We start from the raw sequence: 25,819 nt of genomic DNA, 5'->3' as shown, positions 1-25,819 counted from the left end.
CTGCCATGAAGTCAGTGTCAAGGATGCTCAAATCCAATCCAACTGAGTAGTCTCCAGTGCTGTCTATGTTGCTCCTCCTGCCATTCACTTCGACATTATGAAAACACTTAAAATCATGCCAGCCATTGAGAAACAACAACTAATATTCAAACAGCTGGTAGAAATCCACTATCTGGGTGGATGAAATTGTGGAAATGAAAGCAGGATAAAGAACCAACACCTCATCAACTGATTCAATTAACAGAGGTCACTGGCTTCAGCCTCCCTCAAAGACAGTGAACAGTGCTCAACCAAATCTGCACAAGGCATGACAAATGCAGCACCTGCTCCGTGAATGCAAGATAAGGGACAACCTGAAGTGCAACTGTGGGCAGGTATTGCAGACTATGGAATACATTACATCAACTTGTTCACCAAGATCTATTGTGTGAAGCACCTCAATTCTCCACTAGGTATCTCAGGCCAGTTAATGGCTAGTTCAAATATTTCCTTAAGCTTTCGCAGTCATGCTAAAGTAATGACAACAGTGCTGCAATTAAGCACCAATATTGTATACCTATTTTAATAGCTCACTGAATGCTTCCCATACCAAGTACTACCAGATTAGATCACGCCAACAATACAAAATGAATTTGACAACCCTATTTGCCATTGGACATAATTAAAGCCTGAATCAGCATCATAAATGTCTCTTTGGCACTGCAAAGTCACCACTGATTTTTAGCAAGGGCAGACACAGGCTGCAGAATCAGTGCATTATTCCATTGCATCTGTTCAGATGTATCAGCACTTCTGACATACCTTTCTTTTCCCCATAATTAATCGTTCCCCAATAGAGTTGGCAGGATCCTCGGTTTTATCCCCACATTGATAACCATGGTAGGCTCCTTTGTCCTCACTTTTCTTCCCCCCCCCCACCTCCCCACCAGCCTTCACCTTCAATGACTCATCCTCCACCTCGAGCAAATGCCATCACCAAGCATATCTCCAACTCCCATTTAAGCCTCCTGAAGGGTTCTGTCCACAACTCCCTGTCCACTCCTCAATTACTCCCAACACCCACCCTTTCCCATAGTACCTTCCAATGCAAGCACAGGAGATGCAACATTTGCCCTTGTACCTAGTTTTCTCACTGACCAAGGGTTCAAATGCCCCTACCAGGCGAAACAGCAGTTTACATTGAACTCCTTTATTTCTGTACACTATTTGCTGCTCACAATGCAGTCTCCTCTATATTGTGGAGACCATATGCAAATTACCATTATAGAACTCCCCTATTCAGTCCAGTGAGCTCCAAGTTCCTCATCGCCTGCCTTTGCTGCACTCCCGCTGACAACTCTGTCCACTGCCCCCTACACTGCTCCAATGAAGTTCAAGAAACAGTATCCAATTTAATCTCATTTTGTTTTTTCTGTACCGTTTCTGTTTGTGGACAGCAGCTGTTATCTATGGTTAAACTACTCTCATCATCATTATTTCATGCCTTGTATTATCTATTTTGTCATTTAGCCTCTCTGAGCTTGCAACCTACCTTAGATCTTCACTTTTGTTCTTTCCCCTCTACCTCCATACATATTTAAAATGTCAGATTTCTAACTTTTGCCAATTCTGATGAAAGGTCATAGGCCTGAAATCATTTGTTTCAACCTCCACCTGACCCAGGCTGTGTGCGCAACTTTTTTTGTTTTTAATTTCAGATTCGCAGCATACATTTTGCTTTAGGAACAGTACAAAACAAGTTTCACTTTCCCCCAGACATACTGCAGTGTTAGAAGTGTAAAGGCTTCAGACCAGTCACAGGAAATTGATCCCCAACACCAGAGAGAGAGCTCAGCAGGTCTGGCAGCATCTGCGGAGAGGAACACAGTTAACGTTTCGAGTCCGAATGACCCTTCAACAGAACTAAGTAAAAATAGAAGAGAGGTGAAATTTAAGCTGGTTTAAGAGGGGATGGGACAAGTAGAGCTGGATAGAGGGCCAGTAATAGGTGGAGATAACGAAAAGATGTCACAGACAAAAGGACAAAGAGGTGTTGAAGGTGGTGATATTATCTAAAGAATGAGCTAATTAAGGCTAGAAAGCAGGACAAGCAAGGTACAGATAGCCCTAGTGGGGGTGGGGTGAAGGAATCGAAAAAGGCTAAAAGTCCTTCACCCCACCCCACCAGGGTTATCTGTACCTTGCTTGTCCTGCTTTCTAGCCTTAATTAGCACATTCTTTAGATAATATCACCACCTTCAACACCTCTGACCTTTTGTCTGTGACATCTTTTGGTTATCTCCACCTATCACTAGCCCTCTATCCAGCTCTACTTGTCCCACCCCCTCTTAAACCAGCTTATATTTCACCTCTCTTCTATTTTTACTTAGTTCTGTTGAAGGGTCATTCGGACTCGAAACGTTAACTGTGTTCCTCTTCGCAGATACTGCCAGGCCTGCTGAGTTTTTCCAGGTATTTTTGTTTTTGTTTTGGATTTCCAGCATCTGCAGTTTTCTTGCTTTTACCAGAGTGAGAGCTGCAGAGCCAGGCCCCAAACCCAACTCACAAGCAGAGGCTAGTCACATGCAAACAAGAGCAGGTCACTCAAGTCTTAGAATGGTGCAAAAGCCAGCAAACACTCTGCCTTCAGAGCAGTTGCACCATGGGGCTATGGTTGCCAACTGTGATTAAATGTACTCCTCAATAAATGTATTTATCGTAAGGCCTGCCCCTGGTACTCCATTAATCAGCCAGCACATCCATCCTTGTGACATGCCACCTTCCTACAAGCCAACTGGAAACCACAAAAGACTCATTACCCAAATGGTGATGCTTGACTGTCAGCTCAACAGCCTTTTTTTGCCCATTCTCAGTATTTTTATAACTAGCAAAGAGAAACGTTCAAAGAAAGCGACACATTTAAAAAAAAGTGTCCCAATGATTTTTATCCAGGGTTGCGGACAGCAGTGACCTGGAACAAAAACAAAAATAGCTGGAAAAACTCAGCAGGTCTGGCAACATCTGCGGAGAGGAAGACAGTTAACATTTCGAGTCCGTGTGACCCTTCGTCACAACAGTAGTGCCCTGGAGATGGATCTTCAATCCCTGGAGACTCCAGGCCAAATGAGGGGAGACCCTCAGCGGGTCTGGCCATCAGTTGCCCATGGCCTCAGCGCTGCCACACGCGAGAATCCCCTTTAAACCCAGGACCCGAGAGCAGATTGAACAAAACAAAAATAAAAGATATGCATCAGGGAGTTGGAGTCTCACCGGTTCGGGCAGGTGAATCAGCAGTTACTCTCCGTCCTCCTGGAAATTCTCAGCAATGAAACCACCGCTTCCACCACTGGCTCCCACACAAAATGGCTGCGCCACCGCGCCGCTGGATTTAAACTCCAGTCGCCAAACCGTTCGGCAAACCGCGCTCTCCCATTGGACTAGTTAAATCAAAACAGCCTCCCCATTGGACAATGCCAGCGAAGGCTCTGATTGGATTGATCGGTTCCAACCGCCGCTCGATCGTCATGGGAACCACGCTCGCCCTCTCCAGTTCTCAGCTGCGGAAAGCGGGGGGGGGGGGCAACTCATGCGCGTTACGACCCGTGCCAATTTGAGACCCTGGACGCCATGTTTGATAAAGGCAAGACGCCCTCAAGTTTCATTGCCATATGTTTCCGCTAATGGTGTGACCCACATAGTGCCATAAAGTAAAACGTTGCCGTTGCAGGAAATTTGTAAACAAAAAAAATTGTAAGGCTGCATTGGTGAAAAAACATAGGCCCCAGAACTACCGATTCTCCGGGGACCATACCCCGAGGCAGCCCAGATGATGTGCGGGGTGGGGGGTACCCTGGAAGTCTCCACGCAAGGACTGCAGCATGGGAATTGCCCAGGATGTTCAAACTTCCGAATCTACTATGGCCAAATTTGCAGATGATACAAAAATAGATGGGAAGGCAAGTGGTGAGCATGACACAAGGAGTCAGGTATAGACAGGTTAAGTGAGTGGGCAAAAAGTTGGCAGATGGAATATAATGTGGGAAAATGTGAGGTTATGCGTTTTGGCAGGAAGAATAGAGGAGCTGAATATTCTTTAAATGGAGAAAGGCTGCAGAAAGCTGCAGCACAGAGAGATTTGGGGGGTCCTCATGCATCAATCCCAAAAAGCTAGCATACAAGTTCAACAGGTAACAGGGAAGGCAAATGGAATGTTGACCTTTATTTCAAAGGAATGGAGTTTAAAAATAGGGAAGTCTTGCTAAAACTATACAAGGCACTAGTTAGACCACACCTAGAATACTGTGAACAATTTTGATCCCCTTATCTAAGGAAAGATATACTGGCATTGGAGGCAGTCCAGAGAAGGCTCATTAGGTTGATCCCGGATGTGGAAGGATTTTCTTATGAGGAGAGGTTGTGTAGGTTGGGCCTGTGCTCATTGGAGTTAGAAGAATGAGACGTGACCTTATTGAAATATACAAGATTCTTAGGGGGCTTGATAGGGTAGATGCTGAGAGATTGTTTCCCCTTGTGGGAGAGTCTAGGACCAGAGGGCGTAATCTCAGAGTAAGGGGTCGCCCATTTAAGACAGAGATGAGGAGGAATTTCTTCTCTCAGAGGGTAAGTAATCTGTGGAATTCTTTACCACAAAGGGCTGTAGAAGCTGGGTCGTTAAGCATATTCAAGGCAGAGATAGACAGATTTTTAATCAGTAAGGGAATCGAGGGTTATGGGGAAAAGGCAGGAAAGTGGAGTTGAGGATTATCAGATCAGCCATGATCTCATTGAATGGTGGAGCAGATTCGATGGGCCGAATGGCATAGTTCTGCTCCTACGTCTTCACGTCTTATGGCAATTGCCTTGCACTTGGAACCATCCGATACTCTGACTTAAATCGAGGACTTTGGTTGGTTCTGACTCTCTTAGCAGAATAGTTACCCAGGAAAAGTTAGAAGTATTAAAACAATTTCCAACTCCTAAGTAACTATACTACTGACATGCGCCCCCTCCCCGGCCACCGGCCTGATCCTCCACTGGGTCTCCCAACTACTCTGCCACTGGAGCCCCCAACTCCCCAGACTGCCACTCACCCCTAACTACACACACCCCCTCAACTACCCCCTCACCCCCTGACGTCGAATTCAACAACTTTTGATCATAACCTCTGCCTTCATCTTGTTCTGTGTTTTTTCTTTTTTTGTACATCATTGAAATCCTTTGTTCTTTGATCCCCCCTGCCCTCCACCCTATCACAGACCTTCTCTTTTATTCTTTCTGCCCCCTCTTCCCTTCCACTGGCTTAAAAACCCCTACATTTCCATCTTGGTTCAGTTCTAATGGAAGGTCACTCAACCTGAAATGTTAACTGCTTCTCTCCAAAGAAACAGGACATTTGGCCCAACTGGTCCATGCCAGTGTTTGGTGTTCCAAACCAACCTCATCCCACCTCCTTCATCTAACGGCATAAACATATCCTTCTATTGCTTTCTCCTTTGTGCATTTATCTGGCTTCGCCTTAAAAGCATCTATTCGTCACAGTAACTTCCTGTGAAAGCGCATTCTACATTCTAACCACTAAACGTATTTTCTCCTGAATTGTCTATTAAATTTATTACTATTTTATATCAGTATCGATGCTTTTGGTCTAAAATGCTTCCCTCTATTATGGGAAAGAGTTTTGGACCTGAATCCTTGACTAATTTTAAATACTTGTTCTTTTTTATTCATTCATGGAATGTGGGCTTTGCTGGCTAGGCCAGCATTTATTGCCCATCCCTAATTGCTCTTGAGAAGATGGTGGTGAGCTGCCTTCTTGAACTGCTGCAGTCCCTGTGATGTAGGTACACCCACAGTGCTGTTAGGGAGGGAGTTCCGGGATTTTGACCTAGTGACAGTGAAGGAATGGCGAAATATTTCCAAGTCAGGCTGGTGAGTGACTTGGAGGGGGACTTCCAGACGGTGGTGTTCCCATATGTCTGCTGCCGTTGTCCTAGATGGTAGCAGTCGTGGTGTGCAATAGAGGTGTTTCAAAACAGAAACAAGTTTGTAATTTCTGCAAATGATAGCTTTTTTTTGTGGAGAAGCAAGTTGCTAGATACCAACTATGATGTCCTAGCCAGAATTAAGATTGAAATATTATATAACAGCAAAAAAGTTACGATATAATGCCTTCAACATGGTAACCACGAGCTATTCCAGTCCTGCTGAAAACAATGGAGTTTTGAACAGCTTGCCGCATTTTCCAGCCCAGCCCCCACCGCGATGGGGTCGTAAAATTCCACCCAAGGGGCTGAATTTTCTGGCTGACGCGCCGGTGGCGGAACCTGTGCGTCAGCGCTTAAAATGTCGCGCGAGCGTCCCGACGTCAGCGCGCGGCATCACGATATTTAGGTGGGTGGGCGCGCCATTAATTAAAGGCCTTGTTAAGGCCCTTAACTCGGCAATTGACGCCGATTTTGAGGAGCCCGTGCGAACTTCGGCTCAGCGCATGGGCCCAACGGGCAGGCGGGTAAGTGATTTTTTAACAAAACTCATCCATTGGCAGGGTATGTGGGCTCAGAGGGGTTGTTCGTGTTTTTTCTGAAGTATTTAATGCAGAAAGTGTTTTAAACTTGCCTGTGTGATTGTTACCAGTTCAGATCGATTTCCAATAGCTTTCTCTGTACGCTGAAGCTTCAGCTCAGCAGTCTGCAGACAGTAATCTTTATCGGGCCTGCAGCTTTCCGGAGGCCTCCATTTAGCCTGGGTATGGGTTCTGACATCTCCACTGGAGGCAGCTCCTCTGAGGAGGAAGGGAGGGATAGAATAAGGAGGAGGCCAGGAGTGAACAATCAGCCTCCAGGGGAGCCACCTTTGGGAGGCCAGGCGCAGGCACAAGGGATGCAAGGCCAAGAGGTTGTCCAAGGTGGAAGGGGCCGCAGAAGACGCCACTATCCTGCTGCCAGGGTATACAGGCGGCGAAGCAGCTACCTCAGTATGACTGAGGTGCAGTGCCGAAGGAGGCTCCGTCTGTCAAGGGAAACAGTCAACTATGTCTGTCAGATGATTGGCCCTGAGATCTCCACTAACTGTCTGGGTGGACACGCCATGCTAGTGGCTCTGAAGGTCACAGTTGCCCTCCACTTCTATGCATCTGGCTCATTCCAGGGCTCGGTGGGTGATCTTTGCAGTGTCTCCCATTCAGCTGTACACACTTGTGTCAAGCAGGTTACAGACGCTCTGTTCAGACGGGCATTGACCTTCATCCACTTCCGCTGCGACCAGGCAAGTCAGATACAGCGAGCCAGAGGCTTCGTGGCCATTGCTGGCTTCCCCCACGTCCAGGGTGCTATAGACTGTACACATGTGGCCATCAAGGCGCTAGCAGGTGAGCCCGGTGCCTTCGTCAACAGGAAGGGCTTCCACTCCATGAACGTGCAGATAGTGTGTGATCACAGAATGCTGATTTTACAAGTCTGTGCAAGGTACCCAGGCAGCCCCCATGACGCCTACATCCTCAGACACTCCCAGGTGCTGGGGCTCTTCAGTGCTCCAGCTCGGCTGGGTGGTTGGCTGCTGGGTGACAAGCGCTATCCCTTCAGAAGGTGGCTCATGACGCCACTCCACCATCCAAGAACAGATGCTGAGCAGCGGTACAATAGGAGCCACACCTCCACAGGGGCTGTGGTGGAGAGAGCCATCGGTCTTCTCAAGATACATTTCTGTTGCCTGGACCGCTCAGGGGGCGCACTCCAGTACCCCCCAGATCGCGTCTCTGTGATAATGGTAGCATGCTGCGCTCTGCACAATCTTGCGCTGGAAAGCGGGGATCCAGTTGACGATGAAGACCTTGACGCAGTGGATGAAGCCGAACATGATGAATCCAGCAGTGTCTCAGAGGATGAGGAAGCACAGGGCGATGATGAGGGGCAGCACGCCGACCCGCTACTACACCAAGGAGGCAGGGACACCCGGGACACTTTTATCCAACGAACCTTCAGCTAGCTCCACACACATGGATCAGCAGGACCAGCATTGCCTGGCGCTTCCACACATGGCACTTAGGTGCTACATCTTCCACCTCATCAGTTGCAACTAAGGGCTTGGTACAGAAACATCAATGTCCACTCAAACACTCATGAGATGTCTGTGAAACAGACAAATGTAGCACAAAGGAAACACCCTCAGCCATGGTCAGAAAAGTGGACTTTATTCATTCCAAATTAAACCACAAATGTCGCTCAGACGTACATAATTATATATTCCCTAATCTAGGGCCAACACAAAATCACCAGTGACAAACCCGTGGAGTGCCTAATGTGCCTTATGCTTACGTTTGTGGGTGCTACGTCTAGATGCCGCCCCATCGCTCGGAGTGGCTTGTGAGACAGCCTGCTGACTCTGCTGTCCTGTTGGCCTCGATGACCTTGGCAGCCGTCCTCTGGCCCGTGGAGCCTGTGCTGGCCCTGCCTGGGAGGGAGTGGCCAGTTCTAGAACTGGCACCTCCCCAGTTGTCGCAGCCTCAACGGATTCAACAGTCACTGGCAGAGGGGCGGAGGAGCTGCTGCCCTCATCCGGAGCACCCTGAGAGGAGCTCGCAGCGATGACAGGCAGCTGCTGTGCCGACGTGAGGTCACATTGGACCTCCCTGCTCACCGCAGATGGATGGGCACTGAGCGCCAACACTTGGTGCCCAGAACATCTCCCACATTGCGAATGACCACCTGTGGCCACTAGCACTGTGAGGGCTTGCAGGTCAGAGTGTAACCCAATCAAAAGATTCTCAATCCGATTGAAGCCCCTCTCCATGAGAGTCGCCAATCTCTCAATGGAGGAAGCCTGAAGCTCTGTCCTGAGGTTCATGCCTTCACTGACACTCTGCCTGGACTCCTCCACCACAGAGACCAACTGAAGCACACCCTCATGCAACCCTGCCAGATGCTCCCGCGCACCCTGCCACTTGTCCTGCAGCTGCTGCATTGCTGACATCTCCAGAGGCACATCATCACTGCCGGACTCAGCATGTGCCTGGTCCCCTGCAGTCCTCCGGCTGCTGGCGCCATCGGCACTCTCTGTCCGTGCCATCTCCTCCAGCGATTGTGAAGTGCCCTCTCCACTGTGCCCCAGGACACTAGCCGACATTATATTCCCCACCGAAGTGTTTGTCGCTGCTCTGGTGCCTGGCTCACTGAAAGGATGTGCCACAAGTTGCAAGTCTTAGCCCTCAGGTGTGGAGCGGGGGCTCTGGACGTGTTGGTGGCGGCCATGCGGTGGTGATGCTGAAATTAACAAGGACAGTGCATCAGTTAGCGTTCAGGGAGTAACACCATTCATCCCTTTCCCCCCCAGCCTCATAAGTCGCTCACCCTTCAAGAACTTAAGGTGGTAAATAGTCAAGAGGAGGCCCAAACATTACACACGCATACAGATAGGCTGGTCAGATGGCCTAAGGAATGCCACATGGAATGTTATGTGGATAAGTGTTTGGTTAAGCACTTGGGCAAGACAAGCAGGTTACAGGAATGCATGAGTAATGGTAGGACCGTGGGAAGCCATGACGATTACAGAGACCTTGCTCGGCAGACCCGTTAAGGTAGCAGAACAGGAACATAAGGCGTTTAACAAGGTCGAAGCCTGACTTGCCTTCTTTAGACGAGGAATAGAATGTAGGAAAAGGGAGGTCATGTTGTAAGTGCAGAAAATGCTGTTGAGGCCACATCTGCACTCCTGCGTCCAGTTGTGACCTGCGCTTCATGGGAGGGATGGCATTGGAGTGGGGAGAGTGCAGAGGTGCCTGACCTGGATGCATGCTGGCCTGGAGAGTTGGAGTTATGAGGAAACATTGCATACACTTGCGACATTTGCCGTGGAGCACAGGAGATTGACAGGTCACATTATTGACCTTCATACCGTTATGAGGGGCATAGAACGGGTGGACAGAAGGCAACATTCCCCCTTGGCGCAGGGATGACTAACGTGGTGGAATTTATTTAAGTTGAGTGCTATGAGGTTGACAGGTGAAGTGCTGAGCACCTTTTGGACAGAGTAATGTGGGAAGCACTGGCTGAAAGAGTGGTGGAGGTACAAACCCTCTAAAGATGCAATAAGTCTTTGGATGTGCAGCAGCGATGCCATGGCATGTTAGGCCATGGGGATAGTGGTCAGAAATGGGATAAGGTGACTTTGGAAGGTGCTAGAGACGCACATCCTCAAGGGGCCGAGGGACCTTTGTGTATGACCCACACGTCTGACTGTATCAGTCTGTGAATGAGCAGTGTTGCTACATTAACGATTGCAGCAACCATCAGTGCTTTGAATGGTGGGGAGACAGAGTGGATGGGACTGTGGCCCTCAAATACCTGGCCGCTGCACCCCAGTCTCGTCGACACCTGCCGACCTGGCCGCCTGCCTTCTCCTCAGCTACATGGCCTGCTCCTTGTAGGTGGTGAGGCACTGGAGCATGGCGTGCCCACCACCAGTCCGCTGGCGCTCCCTCAGATTGTGCTCTGTTTTTGCCTGCAGAACACAGAAGAGCATTTATTGGGGCTGATCGCTCATGTACTCTGCACGCGCACGCCGCACTCCAACCACAGTGGCCCATCTGAGGCCTCCAGCGGTTCCTGTCCACGCTACTCGTGATCAGTCACCAGAAGATAGTACGTCTGCTCCCAACTCCGTCCCCCAACGGCCACCTTGGACACATTCGGTGTCCATCACTTTAAATAACACACGGGTCTTAGTGCCCATGGCAAGGAGGCGCAGCTAGGTGCGGTGCCGAGGCCAGCAGATGGCTCTTGGCCACGACATTTTGAGGCTCCTCTTCCACCATCTCATCACCATCAATAAGACATGTGTTGGAGTTCTGAGTATGTGTCTAGCTGCCTCCCCTGCAGGTTGCCCCCAGACTACTCAAATGCGACAAACACCAACATATGCTGCAGGGAGAACCCATCTTCCCCTCAACCACTAAGGATGATGTAAGCATGGTCACTATCTGTTTGCCCACCCAGCGTGCGCCAAATCCCCAATGCAGTAACGACACTAAGATGTGGGAGAGGGGGGGCCTCAAAGGCTAAGGCTACCTGCTGGGTCAAATGGCCAAGGCTGACATGATACTCATCCTTCCAGAGCACAGCAAATCATTGAATCTCTTGCGGCACTATATTCCTGTGCGCCGCACATCATCATGGGCGCTTACAACGTCACCAACCTCCTCCCACGCCTGCCTGGTGACATGGGGGGCCCTCCTCCTCACATCATCCGGATACAAAATATCCTGACGATTGGACACCTCTTGGAGGAGGACAGCAAGGCAGGCATCTGAGAACCGAGGGGTACAGTGGCACCCCGCTGGCCTATCCTGCAGCCTGTCCCCCTCCTCCTCCTCCTCTGCCCTCAAACCAGTATGTCCTTCTCTATGAGCGGCCATGGTGAACTGCCTCAAGGAGGCTGCCTGGCCACTCTTTATATAGACTGCCGGTTCCCCATTGGAACCGGCGGTCTGAACACGCCCGCCACTGATTTGATTTTCCTGTTGTACACGGGAGTCGCAAACCCACTGGGTGGGTCTTAATTGGCCCGCCCGTGCAAAATGGCGGCGCGGCCCGTTTCGGCGGCGGGGATCGGCTGCCCGCCCGCTGCTGAGTCGGTCGGGCCCGCCCACCCGTCAAGGGCAAAATTCAGCCCAAGGTTTCAGGTCTGCAACCTTTCATCAGAGCTGGGAAAAGTTAGAGATGTGATAGGTCCTGAGCAGGGAATATGTGGGACAAGAGCAAATGGAATTTATTTGTATTACATTTCTAACCTTTTCCAGTTGTATTTTTTATATATATAGATAATATACTATAATATACATATACTTTTACTTAGGGAAATACAGCTTGAGCTGTCACATTATGCATATTTTATGCAAACATTGGGTGTAGGAAAATTTATAAACTATTCAGTAATTGTAATATACAATTGTTTATATGACTCGCATGTGCCTTTAATAATAGTGGGATACTTAGCTCTTTAAAAGTGATGAATGCTGTTTTGTAGGAAGAGGTTAGAAGCTGAGTGCAGTGTCATCAGCTATAGCTTCAGAGCCTTAAAGAGCTGGAAGAAATTTCAATGGTGAGAGTGTTGCATGCAGATCTTGGATCTTTGAGCACCACACTCTGTGCCTACTTTTATAATCATAGGTAAACTCCAGAACTAAGTGCAGCTTCATATGATCTGTTAGCGATTAAATAAGCCACTAATGAGAACAAAAACAGAATTACCTGGAAAAACTCAGCAGGTCTGGCAGCATCGACGGAGAAGAAAAGAGTTGACGTTTCGAGTCCGCATGACCCTTCAGTAGAACTGTTTTTTTTTTAAGCCACTGATGAGGTTTATTAACCAACTGTCAATCTTTTATGTTTGAAAAAATAGCAACTCATGATCTTTATTCCAAAACTTTTGATTTTTAAAAGTTTGTCTCTGATTCATGAGACAGTGGAGTTGGCATTACTGAGATGACATCAAATACTAGGTTGATATTAATACTAGGAGAGGAAACAACAAATGCGACTTTATCTGATACCTTTCATGTTTTCGCAACGACATTAACTTGCATTTATGGACCACCTTTAATATAGAAAACTATACCCAAAGTCCTTCGTGGAGCATAATGAAAAAAATGGATGCTGAGGTGAATAAGGCAATATTAAGAGGGATGAATAAAGAGGGTTGAAGAGATGGTGTTTTAAGGACAGTCTTAAATGAAGAGGATACCCCAGTGCCTGAGGCATAGGTGGATGAAGGCAGTCACCACGCTGTTTACATTGTTTCTCCAGGGTTTCCACAGATTTTTTTACTGAAGTTACAGTGATAAATTCAGAGAACCCATGTGAAAATTCAAACCCCTCGCGTGAGCTTGAACCCAAACTCTATGATCAAGAGGCGAGAGTGCCACCAACTGTACAAATCTGATATAATTATTGCTGTGCCAATAATTTGTTGATTTTTAAAATGTAAATGTCACCCACACTTCTTGGGCAATCCCTTGGATTCAAGGTTGATTTGCTTCCACTCCAGTTCGAGGGATTCTGAGATGGCTGATAAGTCCAATATGCGATCTGCAGACTCTGCCACATACAGGGCAGGTGGTGCTTAGAGGGTCGCGTAGATGAGTTGTTTGAAGGTTTGTACAATCTCACCAACACCTCGACTTCGCCTCTGCACATTCCCAACAAATCTCTTAATGTGTTTGGTGCCTTCCCGACTGAAACTTCTCCATTTTGGTCAGTCACAAGCCGGGATCTCCCATGAGTTGGCAGAGATGTTTGACCTCTTCAGGGATGCTTTAAAGACATCCCTAAAGTGTTCTGCTGTCCTCCTGGGAGTCTCTTGCTGGGACCACATTCTGAGCAGTAGTTGCTTCAGGAGCCTGGTGTCAGGCATATGAACAACATGCCCTACCCAGCGGAGCTGGTTTTGAGTGATTAGTATCTCAATGCTGGGCATGTTTGCTTGGGAGAGGAAGCTGCAGTTGGACCACCTTTCTGGTTACCGGATTTGGAGGATCATGTGAAGGCACCGTTAGTGGTACTTCACCAGTGTTTTGAGGTGTCTGCTGTCTTTCCAAGTCTCCAAAGCATATAGAAGTGTGGGGATGTCTGCTGCCTGGTAAACCATGACCTCTGTCTTTTCCTCAGCTTCCAAGCAGAACACCTTCACCATCGATTAAGATCAACAGCGAAATCCTGGAAAATGTCATCCGTTTTCCATATCTTGGGAGCCAATCTCTCGAAAAAGGCTGACACAGACGACAAAATTCATCATCATCTTCAGCTGACTGAGCAAAAGAGGATACATACTTGGGAATATGGTAGTACAGCAGTTATGTTACTGGACTAGTAAGCTATACTAAACCTAGGCTAATGATCCAGAGAATTGAGTTCAGATCCCACCATGGCAGCTAAGGAATTTAAATTCACTTAATTAATTAAATCAATCTAGAATAAAATATTAGTATTTGTAATGGTGACCATGAAACTACTGAATTGTCATATAAAAAAATACATCTGGTTCACCAATATCTTTTGGGGAAAGAAATCTGCCATCATTACCCAATCTGGCGTCTATGTGGCTCCAGACCCACAGCAATGTGGTTAACTCTAAAACAACCTAACAAGCCACTCTGTTGTTGGGGTTTGGGCAATAAATGCTGGCCTTGCCAGATGGCAGCACCCGCCCAGCGCCAGGAACTGCTGACCAATCAGAGGCTGAGGCAGAGAAGGAGATCCTCCAGCAGAAGCTGGCAGCAGAGAAGCTGGCTCTCCAGCAGAATCTGGGGGAGGCTTCTACGATTAATCAAAGCCTCTGGAGAGTTTGAAGGATGTACCGAGGCTCAGTTACATACTCCAGGATCAGTTTCTCACCACCTTCATGCAGAGTAATAGATGTGACAATATAACTGCAGTCCTTATGTTACATGCCTGAGCTATCTTAGTGCTGAAAAATCATATAAGGGTAACTAGTTTTAATGATTTCTGTTGCAGCACGAGGACCAGAGCAGCCTCGTATGGAGATGTTGCAGCCCGGGATCATGCCATTCGTAGCAACAATCCCCGCCGAGATTGAAGCCCATCCTACATCGATTTTCATGGTCGGGCAGATAAGTGCACATACAGAGGCACTCTACACTGTAATGGATGGGAGTGATTCTCTCAGTGGTTCAGATGAAGTCATTGCCCGTTCACACAGTAAGCATCTTTAAAAGTGATGGACAGGCAGTGGCCAAGTAGACAGGGGATGTTAGGAAGGGAGTCCCAGGGTTATGACTCAGTAACAGTGAGGGAACGGCGAGCCAGGATGGTATGTGGCTTGGAGAAGAACTTGCAGGTGGTGGTGTCTGCTGCCCTTGGCCTTCTAGGTGGTAGAGGTTGTGGGTTTGGAAGGTGCTGTCGAGGAGTCTTGATGAGTTGCCAGCTTTCTTATTTCATTATAGACTTTTAAATTTAATCTCACTACACTGTTACTTCCCAATGGTGACACGTTTACTTTGTTACTTACATTGTTGATGATTTCTTTACCCCATCACCTCCCCCAATCCCCAGCAAAGTGTCCCTTGTTTTTCCCCAGAGTTGGTGAAGGCATTATTCCCTTTAATTCCCAAGTGCTTCATATCAATAATGATCGCCTCCAAATGCAGAAAATCGCTTCCACAACCTTGACAAGCCACGATGGCTTTCGAGCGTTTTTGATTGCTTATAATGAATCCTGTAGGGCAGGATCATATTTTCGAGCACTTCAACGATCTGCGATATATACTCATTCCAAATTACACCATTTGAAGTCAGATCAGCAGTGATTGCTCACGAACTTTTATAAATGCTGAATCGATGTCAGACGTTTTGGGTAGGGTGCAGCGATGCTTATATCCTGTGAATGAATTTTTAAAAAATCTGTGGAATATTTATGCTTACTGGCATATGATTAGTTGTACATGATGGTTAGCCTCGCAAAGTGAGAAGCCCATCCTCATCCTTTCCACAGACTTGTCTTGTCCTACATGATCCAATGGATGACATCAAAGATGAGTGGACTGAAAAATTAAATTCCATTGCTTAGATCACACAAGATCAAATACAGTCTACAAAGAGAGACACATTTTATTTTTTTAAAAAAGCCAATTTTTTTTACCTGCTTTATTTGATTAATTGAGCAGAGATTTCCATAACACCACAACATAGAGCCAATCTCAAAAAAACATAAAACTTTATTAATCTAGCTGCACCATTGAAGATAGAATAGTATTTACATGGTTAATATTACAATGAGTTAAGTATATTAGAAAATGAATAAACAGTACAAACAATAGAAAGTTAAAATAGTTTGTTTTGTATTTCAGTCAGTTCCTTAGAGAACTGCACTATAACAACATTTCAACTGTTGAACTATTGCTGTGTTCACAATGTATATCAGAGAAATACAATGTACAATCATTTTAGAGTGAACAATGGATCGTTTGTGTATACTACAATTGTGCTCCCCACATACCCCGCAGCACGACCATGATGAATACTGTTACATTGGATAATCAGTTGTACAGTGGAGTCCACTAGTTGGCACTGCTTGCGACAACCTTGCAAAATGCAATAACATTGGAATTTCTTTTAAACAAAAAGCAAGAAAATAAGATCTGCTGTACAACACTTTTCATTTCCCTAAATGTCATATAACATCAGTACACAAGGGTGAATGCTATCTTAAAAACTACAACAGCTTACAAATGTGAATACAGTATAACATCTAAGCAATTAAAGAAAAACGCACATGTCTTCTGAGTGTTCAATTCTTTAACTTTTTTGACGGAGATCAGAAACAATTACCTTTCCCTTCCAGTGAATGGAATTCATCAGACTTTTCACCATCTTTTGATTTGGTGAATCTCTGCAGAAGGGACAACGCCAAATCTATTTCTCTAACTGTGGGAGTTTCCAGCTCCAGCATATCTTCCCTTATATCTTTCACAGCCTCTGCCACCACGTTTTTGCAAGAATAATTTGATTCCTGCATCAGTCAACCGTCTGCAGATATCAAGGCCATTATCCGTTGAAACCAAAAAGGTTGAACCCTGCCTCTCTTGAACTGCCGACAAGATTTGATCAGCCAGGGCATGACAGAAAAGTCCAGTTTTATCGCCATTGTGAATGCAGCTGAGTGGATACAGTGCTAACAGTTCCTCAGCCGTGCCTCAGCAGTGGGCCTGTTACTTTCGGCTTTGTCATGACACAGGTCTTGTAAAAAAGGTTACATCTCACTTTCCAGCCGCACAAGAATCCCTTCAATGCTCCCAGAGCTCTTTCCACGCTGATTTCTTTGGTGAACGCATTGGGTTTAATATTCGAAAGGCAGCTGCCAAGCAGGATTTTCTGAGCTCTTTTGTGATTACACCATCCCATCAAAGTCAGCCAGCTGACTTTCACTCTTCTGTTTCCTATCCCGGTTCTTATTTCTTTCCCACTTTTCAAAATTCTAGAAACCAAAAATTTGGAAGTGCTAAGATCCTGCACAACTATTTTCTGAGTGCGCAATTCCTGTTCGAAACTTGCATTTGTTCATAAACAACGAGACGCAGCCCTTGCTTTGTTGAGCGACCTAGAAAATTAACTTCAATTTCTCCAACACTACACTGGTACCCAGATGGAAAACAGGTAAAACTGGGCCTTAGATACCTTGGTCACCAAACTCAACCTGATTCTTTTTTATTATCCGTTCATGGGATCTGGGTGTTGCTGTCTAGACCAGCATTTATTTCCCATGCCTAATTGCCCTTGAGAGTATAAAACATTGGGTTGGCCCCAACTGGAGTATTGTGTCAAGTTCTGGTCACCACGTTTTAGGAGGATGTATAGGCAATTGTTGAGGGCGCAGAAAAGATTCAGGAGCGTGGTTTGAGGGATGAGGAACTTTGGTTTCGCGGCAAATTTAGAGAAGCTGGGACTGTTCTTCTTGGAGAAGAGAAGGTTGAGGGGAGGTTTGAGAGAGGCATTCAAAATTATGAGGGGTCTTGACAGATTAGATAGGGAGAAACTGTTCCAATTAATGGAAGGATCGAGAACCAGAGGCACCAATGCTCTCTGGGGGTACTAAAGATGGGCAATTGGTGCAATCTTGCTAGAGTTGCCTGTCTAACAAGAACAAACAAAGCGAACCCAAATTTTCTCTTCAGTAGCATGCACAGCTGGTATACAGTTCCTGGACATGTAATTTTATCTTAAAAATGACAATGGTAGAGGTAATTTATTGACTTGGCTCTCCCGAAGCAAAGCCTCGGTAACTCAAAATACATCAAAAATTCAGATACACGCTTTGTACGGCTATCTAACTATTTAAATTAATGATTGGAAAATCAAGCAAAGCTCAGCAGAATTTCCAGTGTACTTTGCCAGTTCTCCAATGGGAGAATTAAGTCAAAAATGGTCCCAATACAGTATGTTATGCCAATGTTTATGTCAGATTAGGTGTGTACAGGGAAATGAGTGTATAAGTGCTTAGGTCCAACTCATTTTCAGAGATAATATGGCCAGATAGATGAAATCTACTGCCCTATATAACAGTGAGATGGAAGAATGGTTCTTTAATTGACAATGAAAACAAGCTGTAATTAAGTCTCTCCGGTTGTTGATAAGCTGAGATAAGCATTTAATTGGATTACTGGAGTTTGCAACTGTAGTTAAAGGAATAGAAGACCACAAACCGCAAAAGTAATTTGACAGCATATTTCTTCACTGCACGCTACTGCACACTTGCATAGATATTTTTATTCTTTGGCCAGTGAGCACTGTTGTGAGAAAATAGCTGGTTCCAAATCAGGAAGTAGGAGATATGAATGGTTTGAAATGTCTGTTGCACTCATTGATCGATAATCAAATGTCGCTGAGAAATTCAAGTGACCAAAGAGATGGAACATGTCATCATAACTGACCAGTGATGTTGGGTGTTGTTGCTTCATGCCAATGACATTAACTGGCTGCACTGATGGGGACTGTTTATTCCAATTGATGTCATTTTGGATGTGTCCTTTGTGACTTTTTGTGTCGGGGACAAGAGGCCACATTCGTGACTGAGAATCCTGCAATGAACTAGATTCGTCTTTCTTATGAAAGTTAATATCTTCCTCAGGAAGAGATGATGAGTCTTGCAGATCCAAAAATATATAATTCTGACTGGAGCTGTTGGAACTCTCAGTTTCATGATTTGATGTACCTCTGGGTTGCTTGGTGATGGAGGATTCATTGAAGTGATGTTTCTGACAAGCATCCTCTTGCTTTTCCACACATTTTGTCCCCTCACTTTCACTTACCTCAGATATGATTTCCAGAACTGAAGGCAGGAGCTCATCATCAACAAGTTTGTCACAGGTAGGCTGCAAAGGCTGTGAACAGAAAAAGGACACATTTTTTCTAATTTTATCTTTCTTCTGCTTTTTCCTCAAGGATTTGTTAAATTGAAGCTGTGGATTTTGTTAGGGTAAAGTTCCATGGGGTGTTGGTTCATCAGTACCACACTCAAGGGCCATTTTTTGTCTGTAGCAGAGTTCAAGCTAGGGGACCTTGGCTGATAATTACCCTTCCTAGTCTTGAAACAGTCAGGCTAGTTGTCTGCCCTTACATTTTAAAAATAAATGGCAAAATGTAGACATCAGAAGGCAATACTTCTTCGTACTACTTTTCCCTGTATTAGTAACCCCTAAGAAGTTACCTGAACATGTCCTGATATTTCCTTTCCTAAGCTCAAGGTTACCGAGGCCAGTTGGAGGATTGGTTGCTGAAGTGGCCTGAGTTCGATCATCCAACTCAAAATAGCCCAGGGATTGAAAGCGGAAACATTTGGGACTGTACAGATCAGTATCACTGCAGTAGCGCATTTATACACCATCAAGGAAGCAATGGCCCAATTTCTTAAATCATAAAAGAAATTAAGGCGCTAGATTTGGAGAAGTTATTCATACAGAAACCAGGAACTGTGTGGCTATGTTGGTTCCTGGTGGCTAATAATTAGAAAGGTCATTCCAGAAATAAAATTTATTTCCTTCTTGCTTGCATCAGCTTTATTGATTACATCAAATGATAAAGTAGCGATGGATTTAGTTTAGAATCTAGCCTTAAAGTAGAATGCCCTAAATTGGACATCATGTTCTAACTGTGGCCTAACCAGCTGTCTGGGCCTTTGGCTTTGGAATTCCCTCCTTAAGCCTCTCTGCCTCTACTCCTTTAAGAGTTCCTTAAAACCTGCCCTAATATCTCCTTATTTGACTAAGTGTCAAATTTTGTTTGATACTGCTCCTGTGAAGCAGCTTGAGACATTGTACTATATTAAAGGTGCTGTATAAGTACAATTTGTCATTGTCATTTGGCAGTAGGATATTCTTCCCCACCAACCCCTCCCCCCCCCACACCTTACCTACCTACCTACCTAGAAACATAAGACTGATCAACCTGATTGAGAGACATTTGGAGCGCTCACCCGGCTCTCCCTTGTTTTATTTCTCTACGCTGCTTATTTTTAGTGGCTAGTATCCGCCTTCAGTCTCTCTTCTAATTGTTTGGGACCTTCCGCCTTTCATCCTTCAGGGCTTCAGAAAACAGGGCGCTTGGTGTATTTAACTTTTTTATCAATGAATGAAAAATCCCAAAGTAGATCCGATGTGTGCCTTTTTAGCCATGTCTCTGGTGATCGTCACCTTTAGAAGTTCCAGGATTTAACTGTCAGATGGATTTGTGACAGAGGGAAAAAGTTATAGGAATGGCTGATATACGGTGATCAGGCAATTAGCACAGTGGAAGAGGAGTTAGCCTCACAGCACACATCTCCCTGCCAAAGCTCCTTCCAGAAGAATGAGATTTAAGTGGTTTCTGCCTACTAAATATATTGGATTGGATTTTGATCCCTTGAATATCAAAGTGTTTGTACATTGGAATCTGTCTTGTGTAGAGTGCTCCACATTGGGGAAAACCAGATGTCTGTGTGCTCCTCTTAAGTTTGGGAACTTTTCTCTGTCATTTCATTCCTGGTTATGTCAATTAACCCCTTTTGTCTTTCCCCAGCCTTTTTTCTCCTCTTTCCAAGTAATTAGAACACCTCCTTTGTTATTGTAGGAAAGCTGTTTGTTCTTTCAATTTGTTGTTTCTTCTCTATCCTTGTTGTCAAGAATCCTTTGTGTGTTTAGGGACAGCTCTTCTTGATAACTTGTTAGGATCTTACATTGCTGCATTAACATGCACTTTTTAGGAATCCTATGTGTGAAGTTCCTTTTCAATGTGTTGCACTGGTTTATTATTTCATATAGAGTTAACTGATCAGAGAGACTGGATAGGCTAGGGTTGTTTTCCTTATAGCAGAGAAGGCTGAGGGAGGACACAAAATTATGAGGGGCGTAGTGAAGGTGAGGTGTCAGTAACCAGGGGGCATAGATTTAAGATAAGGACAGGAGGCTTAGAGGGGATTTGGGGAAATATTTTTTCACCCAGAGGATGGTTGGAATCTGGAACACTTTGCCTGAAGGGCTGGTAGAGGCAAGAACTCTCACAACATTCAAGAATTATTTGGATGAGCACTTGAAACGCCAAAGCGTACAGGACTACGGGCCAAGTGCTGGAAAATGGGATTAGAATAGATGGGTACTTGATGGCTGGCGTGGTTACGATGGGCCGAAGGGCCTGTTTCTGTGCTGTATAACTATGACTATTTTCAATTTATCTTTTTGCTCTATGACAGCTCTACTTGTAAAACCTAGGATTGTTTGCATTTTTACAGCTTTATCAAATTTGTCCTCCCGCTTTTAAGGATTTATACTTTTGTGTCTCTCTGCTCTTCTATTCCTTTTAAAGCTTTATTATTTAATTTATATTTCTTCTCCTTATTCTATTTCCCAAAAGGTACATTTACATTTCATCTGACATATAACTGCACAATCTATTTACATATCTTTATCCTTCTGAAGTCACATACATCCTCTTCATAATTAACTATGCTTACTATTTGTGTCCTCTCCAAATTTTGATATTGTGCTCTCTATATTGAAGTCCAGGAGATTCATACATTGAGAAAAGCACTGGCCCAACATTGAGTTCTGGGAGACACCATTTATTGTGTTCCTTGTGTTTTAGCCAACTTCCTATCCTATCTGTGCTGCCATGTCCAGGTTTAGAATCTGTGGCCATAGTTTCTTTTTCCAGCATGGACACAATGGCTGAATGGCTTCCTTCTGTGCTGTAACCATTCTATGATTCTATAAATATCATGCATGTCAGCAAGTCTCCTGTGTGGCAATTAGGGATGGGCAATAAATACTGGCCTAGCCAGCAACGCCCACATCCCATGAATGAATTTAAAAAAAGGATACTTGCAAGCGTGACATGTAAGCCCTAAACATTGATTTTTGCACCTGGGAGACACTAGCTGACGACAGAAAAAAATGGTGATAACTCCTGTTGCCAGTGTGCGCCACCACGATGATCAATGGCTACAGCGGTTTGGTAACAGGCACTGTCACCGAAAACAACAACTCAAAACGGCACCTGATTACCACTTCATATGTGGCACTTGGGCAGAACCTGCTTCTCATAGATTGGTCTCTTCAGCCATCAGCAAAAGTGCATGATATGAAGCTACCCCCATCCCCAACAGATTTGATTTGCTGCATGTCCATCATCTCACACAGATGGAAGGATGCCAATGACAGCGTTTCCTTACCTATAGTCATTCTATCTAATTTCTCCACTTCTTGCTCTTATACCCAGTGTCACACTTTTCTTTGTTACAACGGAGACAAAGTACATACTTAATATCTTCAACATTCCTTCATCCTTTACTTCTTCCATACATTACAAAGATAAATTGAAACCCTCTCCCAGTTAGCAGTTATTTTCCCTGTAACCTTGAAATACGAGATTCTGATCTATCTGCTCTGAAAATGTGTCTTATGTTTAATGTTTGTATGAATAAATTATAACCTACTTGGGAGTATTTCTGAAAATCAGTGAGATATCCTTCAAGGAGCCTTTCAAGGTTTGGAATCTGTGGCCATAGTTTCTTCTTCACATTACTGTCAAAGAAAAAACACGATTATTAAAAAGAGTTAGCATTTTTTGGTAGAGGTATATCATTGCATCCTCTCAGGATTGATCATCTTCTGATTACTGAACACATTCTGATTACTAAATACCCACCAAACAACAATTTGTATTTATGTAGCGCCTTTAATGTAGTAAAACATTCCAAAGCTCTTCACAGAAATGTTATCAGACACGGTATGACACTGAGCTACATAAGGAGGTATTGGGACAAGTGACCAAAATCTTGGCCCAGGAGGTAGATTTTAAAGAACTTCTTAAAGGAGGAGAGAGAGTTAGAGGCAGAGCCACTTTGGGAGAAAATTGCAGAAATTGCACTTAGGGAGGAATGAAACCGGACAGACCACCCGGCATCGACCTAGGCACCAGAAACGACAACGGCGCTGTTGACCCTGCAAAGTCCTCACTACTAACATCTGGGGGCTAGTGCCAAAATTGGGAGAGCTATCTTATAGACTGGTCAAGCAATCACCTGACATAGTTATCCTCATGGAATCATACCTTACAGACAATGTCCCAGAAACCACCATCACCATGATAAAAGCAAAATAATGCAGATGCTGGAAATCTGAAACAAAAACAGAAAATGCTGGAAAAACTCAGCAGGTCTAACAGCAACTGTAGAGAGAAAGAGTTAAAGTTTTGAGTCTGTATGACTCTTTTTCAGAGCCATACAGACTCGAAATGTTAACCCTTTCTCTCTACAGATGCTGTTGGACCTGCTGAATTTTTCCAGCAGTTTCTGTTTTTGTACCACCATCACCATCCCTGGGTATGTCCTGTCCCACCGGCAGGACAGACCCAGCAAAGCTGGCGGTACAGTGGTATATGACCGGGAAGGAGTTGCCCTGGGAGTCTTCAATATCGACTCCGGCCCCCATGAAGTCTCATGGCATGAGGTCAAACATGGGCAAGGAAACCTCCTGCTGATTACCACATACCGCCCTCCCTCAGCTGATGAATCAGTGCTCCTTCATGTTGAACACCACTTGGAGGAAGCACTGAGGGTGGCAAGAGCACAGAATGTACTCTGGGTGGGGGACTTCAATACCCATCACCAAGAGTGGCTCGGTAGCACCACCACAGAACAAGCTGGCCAAGTCCTAAAGGACATAGCTGCTAGACTGGGTCTGTGGCATGTGGTGAGGGAACCAACAAGAGGGAAAAACATACTTGACCTCATCCTCACCAACCTGCCTGCATCTGTCCATGACAGTATCAGTAGGAGTGACCACCGCACAGTCGTTATGGAGACGAAATCCCGCCTTCACATTGAGGATACCCTCCATCATGTTGTGTGGCACTACCACCGTGCTAAATGGGATAGATTTCGAACAAATCTAGCAACTCAAGACTGGGCATCCATGAGGTACTGTGGGCCCTCAGCAGCAGCAGAATTGTACTCGAACACAATCTGTAACCTCATGGCCTGGCATATCCCCCACTCTACCATTACCATCAAGCCAGGGGATCAACCCTGGTTCAATGAAGGGCTCAGGAGGGCATGCCAGGAGCAGCACCAGGCATACCTAAAAATGAGGTGTCAACCTGGTGAAGCTATAACATAGGACTACTTAGGTGCCAAGCATCAAGCAGCAAGTGATAGACGGAACCAAGCGATTCCACAACCAACACATCAGATCTAAGCTCTGCGGCCCTGCCTCATCCAATCGTGAATGGTGGCGGACAATTAAACAACTCACTGGAGGAGCAGGCTCCACAAATATCCTCCTCCTCAATGATGGAGGAGCCCAGCACATCAGTGCAAAAGTTAAGGCTGAAGCATTTGCTACAATCTTCAGCCAAAAGTGCTGAATGGATGATCCATCTCGGCCTCCTCTGGAGGTCCCCATCATCACAGATGCCAGTCTTCATCCAATTCAATTCACTCCACATTGTTATCGAGAAGTGGCTGAAGGCTATGGGTCCTGAAAATATTCCGGCAATAGTACTGTAGACTTGTGCTCCAGAAGTTGCCACACCCCTAGCCAAGTTGTTCCAGTACAGCTACAACACTACAACATCTACCCGGCTATGTGGAAAATTCTGCACATTTGTTTTCTATGGACTTTGATCAGAGATCGAGTGGTACATTATGCACTTGCATGATGTGGTACTCACTATCCAGTTTTCTACTGCTCCAATGATTTATCCCTTGTATGTGCCGAGATAGATAGACTACTCTGATTCCATGTTATGGCAATTTGACCGAAGTTTACCTGAATTTATTGTTACATTACCTGTAGACATTTGGAAAGATGAGGTGGGACACAAAAAGTGCTATCACCAACAGAAGGGAGATACCAACAACAAGTGGCACTGCAGTCAGATCTGTAAGAAAGAGGGGATTTGAGTTAGAGGGGAAAATACTTGCATTCATATGACACCTGATATATCATAAAAAACTACATACAACAAATTATATTGGAATACAGTGAATATTGTTATGTAGGAGGCATAACCAGTGGTGAGGGGGGGAGAGGGGGGTGAGTGGGGTGGGTGCGTGATCCACTCCACCAGCATAAGTGTAACAGATTGGAACCCCAGCTGCTCTATTTGTATGTACATCAAAATATCACAAAAAGCAGAATGATTGACCACTTAATCTGTTTTAATCTGTTTTTGGTAGCAATTGAAGGAAGAATGTTGGCCATGGCACAAGGAGAAATCCCTGTTTTACTTTGATTACTGGTGTGGAATCTTTAACATCCCCAACTTTGAGGCTTTGTAAGTGTCAACTTGGTTTATTTGGTGGTTAGTTGTACACTAGCTGAGTATTCAGGTGGCTGACGTTAACTGGGGATTCACTTGAGCTCCTGTGCATAGGAGCAGACTGAAACTGTGGTTGTTGGTTTAGGAAGTGCATGTTTGTAATGTTTTTCTCTGTAAATAAAAGCACATAAATGTGTAAAGGTTAGGCTCCAGTTCTATCCTTCACTGCCTGCCTACCTGGAGTAGAATATTGGTAAATAACTTGTTTCAGTGTCAGCTTGTATGTTGAAGTCAAACTCCTAAATTTAACAAATACTTTAGACTTCAATGAAGTGTAGTACTGAAGAAGTGCTGCACTGTCAGAAGTACTGTCCTTTTATTGAGAAATTAAATAGGGCCAATCTTCTCCAGTGGTGAGGGGGGGAGAGGGGGGTGAGTGGGGTGGGTGCGTGATCCACTCCACCAGCATAAGTGTAACAGATTGGAACCCCAGCTGCTCTAGCCCCAAGGTGCACACTTTCTCCCGAGTCCTGATTAGCTAA

At 45.3% G+C, this 25,819-nt stretch overlaps 1 protein-coding gene across 1 annotated transcript in view; it reads right to left on the bottom strand.

Moving 5' to 3' along the window:
- Nucleotides 1-15,685: 15,685 nt before the first annotated feature.
- Nucleotides 15,686-25,819, bottom strand: part of mpl (MPL proto-oncogene, thrombopoietin receptor) — a 29,552-nt gene continuing 19,418 nt past the window's right edge. The window contains exons 10-12 of the mRNA XM_078560855.1: nucleotides 24,806-24,896; nucleotides 22,450-22,537; nucleotides 15,686-18,865 (exon numbers count right to left, since the gene is read on the bottom strand). Coding sequence (XP_078416981.1) covers nucleotides 18,251-18,865; nucleotides 22,450-22,537; nucleotides 24,806-24,896 — 794 coding nt within the window. The 3' untranslated portion in view covers nucleotides 15,686-18,250. The remainder of the gene's footprint in view (nucleotides 18,866-22,449; nucleotides 22,538-24,805; nucleotides 24,897-25,819) is intronic.

Source organism: Cetorhinus maximus, chromosome 17 (genome assembly GCF_964194155.1).
Source record: "Cetorhinus maximus chromosome 17, sCetMax3.hap1.1, whole genome shotgun sequence".
Taxonomy (NCBI): Eukaryota; Metazoa; Chordata; class Chondrichthyes; order Lamniformes; family Cetorhinidae; genus Cetorhinus; species Cetorhinus maximus.
The sequence above is the reverse complement of the archived record's forward strand: the minus strand, read 5'-3'. Positions and strand labels throughout refer to the sequence as shown.